Source organism: Penaeus monodon, chromosome 28 (assembly GCF_015228065.2).
Source record: "Penaeus monodon isolate SGIC_2016 chromosome 28, NSTDA_Pmon_1, whole genome shotgun sequence".
Lineage (NCBI taxonomy): Eukaryota > Metazoa > Arthropoda > Malacostraca > Decapoda > Penaeidae > Penaeus > Penaeus monodon.
The window spans coordinates 35,100,196-35,101,486 of record NC_051413.1 but is presented as its reverse complement, the minus strand read 5'-3'; the positions used below and the strand labels follow the sequence as shown (position 1 = coordinate 35,101,486).

The window sequence follows — 1,291 nt, the reverse complement described above, 5'->3', positions numbered from 1 at the left end:
TCCCTCTCTGTATCTATAATGCTGTTGTATATGTGTCTGTGCATAGGAGTCAATCAAGCCAGTAGAAGCTGTAGTTAAATAATTTGTTTAAGAAGTGAGAAAAGTGTTAAGGCAGAAATCTGACAAAGTAGACAGGCCCATTAGTTCATATGACATATCTTGTATAGGGAGGGTGAACAGTAATGAGGTTCTCACCTGAACAGACCTTTTCATTGCCAACAATTTTGAATGTAAATGTCAGTCATAATTTTACTCTGATTAACAGAGCCGCTTACTTGCTCACTATTTGTAACCTTGAAGATGCTGAAAATAGTTGTATCATCTGGTAGTCTATAAGTAAATTGCTTTTCATTTTAATTGAAGAAATGCTACAAAAATTATTTGAATTTTTATATGTTTTAATGATAAGGTGTAAAAGGAGAATTTGAAAGGAGTATGTTCATATGAGACAGGTCATTAAAAGCAAGTGAAAAAACATGCCAGTTAACAGAGAAGAAATCTATACAACAGGTAGTACAATATGAGAGATGATCATATGAAAAACTTTAAGCACAAAATTTATTTATTTTATTAAGTTCACCATACTTTTTTATCAGAGTAAATAAGAATGCATTAATAAATGAATACTTTATTTATTCAGTAATAGTTCTTAGAATTGGATTGGTACTGGACTTTGTTGACTGGATGTTTTGCTTCCTTCATGTAGGTAGTTGCACAATAGTTGTGCCTCTTTCTTGACCTACACTGAGCCATGTGAATGAGTTAAGGAATGAGGGGGGAGACCTTGTGTGTTGACAATAAGTGTAGCATAACTGCATCCATCACTATAGATAGTGCACAATAGGTAGGTCCATATCTCTCCTCACTAAGCTAAGATGTTTTTCTGTTTGGTTGTCACTACACTAGGCTTTGGATTTTTGTCCTTCGAAACGGAAGAAGCTGTGGATAGAGCGGTGGCAGAGCACTTTGTCAACATTAATGGAAAGCAGGTATTAGTCTTAAGTATTTGTTCTAATGACTTTATGAGGTTGCCTTTTCTTTGTTTTTCTTTATTTTTGATAGGCCCCATTCAGTTCTGCCAGGTAACTGAATGGAGTTAAAAAAAAAAAACTTACCTCAGATGATGTCCAGTGGCATTTTGTTTGAGGATAAGTATCTATCACTTTATCAGTTACATTATCAGAAGGGCCTAAGGAGTTGGGGTTACATAAAATCAGTAATGTCAATGAACCACAGAGAAGGCAACTGTATTTGTGGCATTGTGTAAGTGCAACATGTGCAAAGGGTGGGT

The 1,291-nt window shown here is 35.1% G+C and overlaps 1 protein-coding gene across 4 annotated transcripts in view; it reads left to right on the top strand.

Moving 5' to 3' along the window:
* LOC119591555 (heterogeneous nuclear ribonucleoprotein 27C-like) overlaps positions 1-1,291 on the top strand; it is a gene marked incomplete at its 3' end in the record, with an annotated part of 34,524 nt that overhangs the window by 22,378 nt on the left and 10,855 nt on the right. For all 4 annotated transcript variants that reach the window (XM_037940310.1, XM_037940309.1, XM_037940307.1 and 1 more), the window contains 1 exon segment: positions 907-989. In XM_037940310.1, the coding sequence (XP_037796238.1) occupies positions 907-989 (83 nt within the window).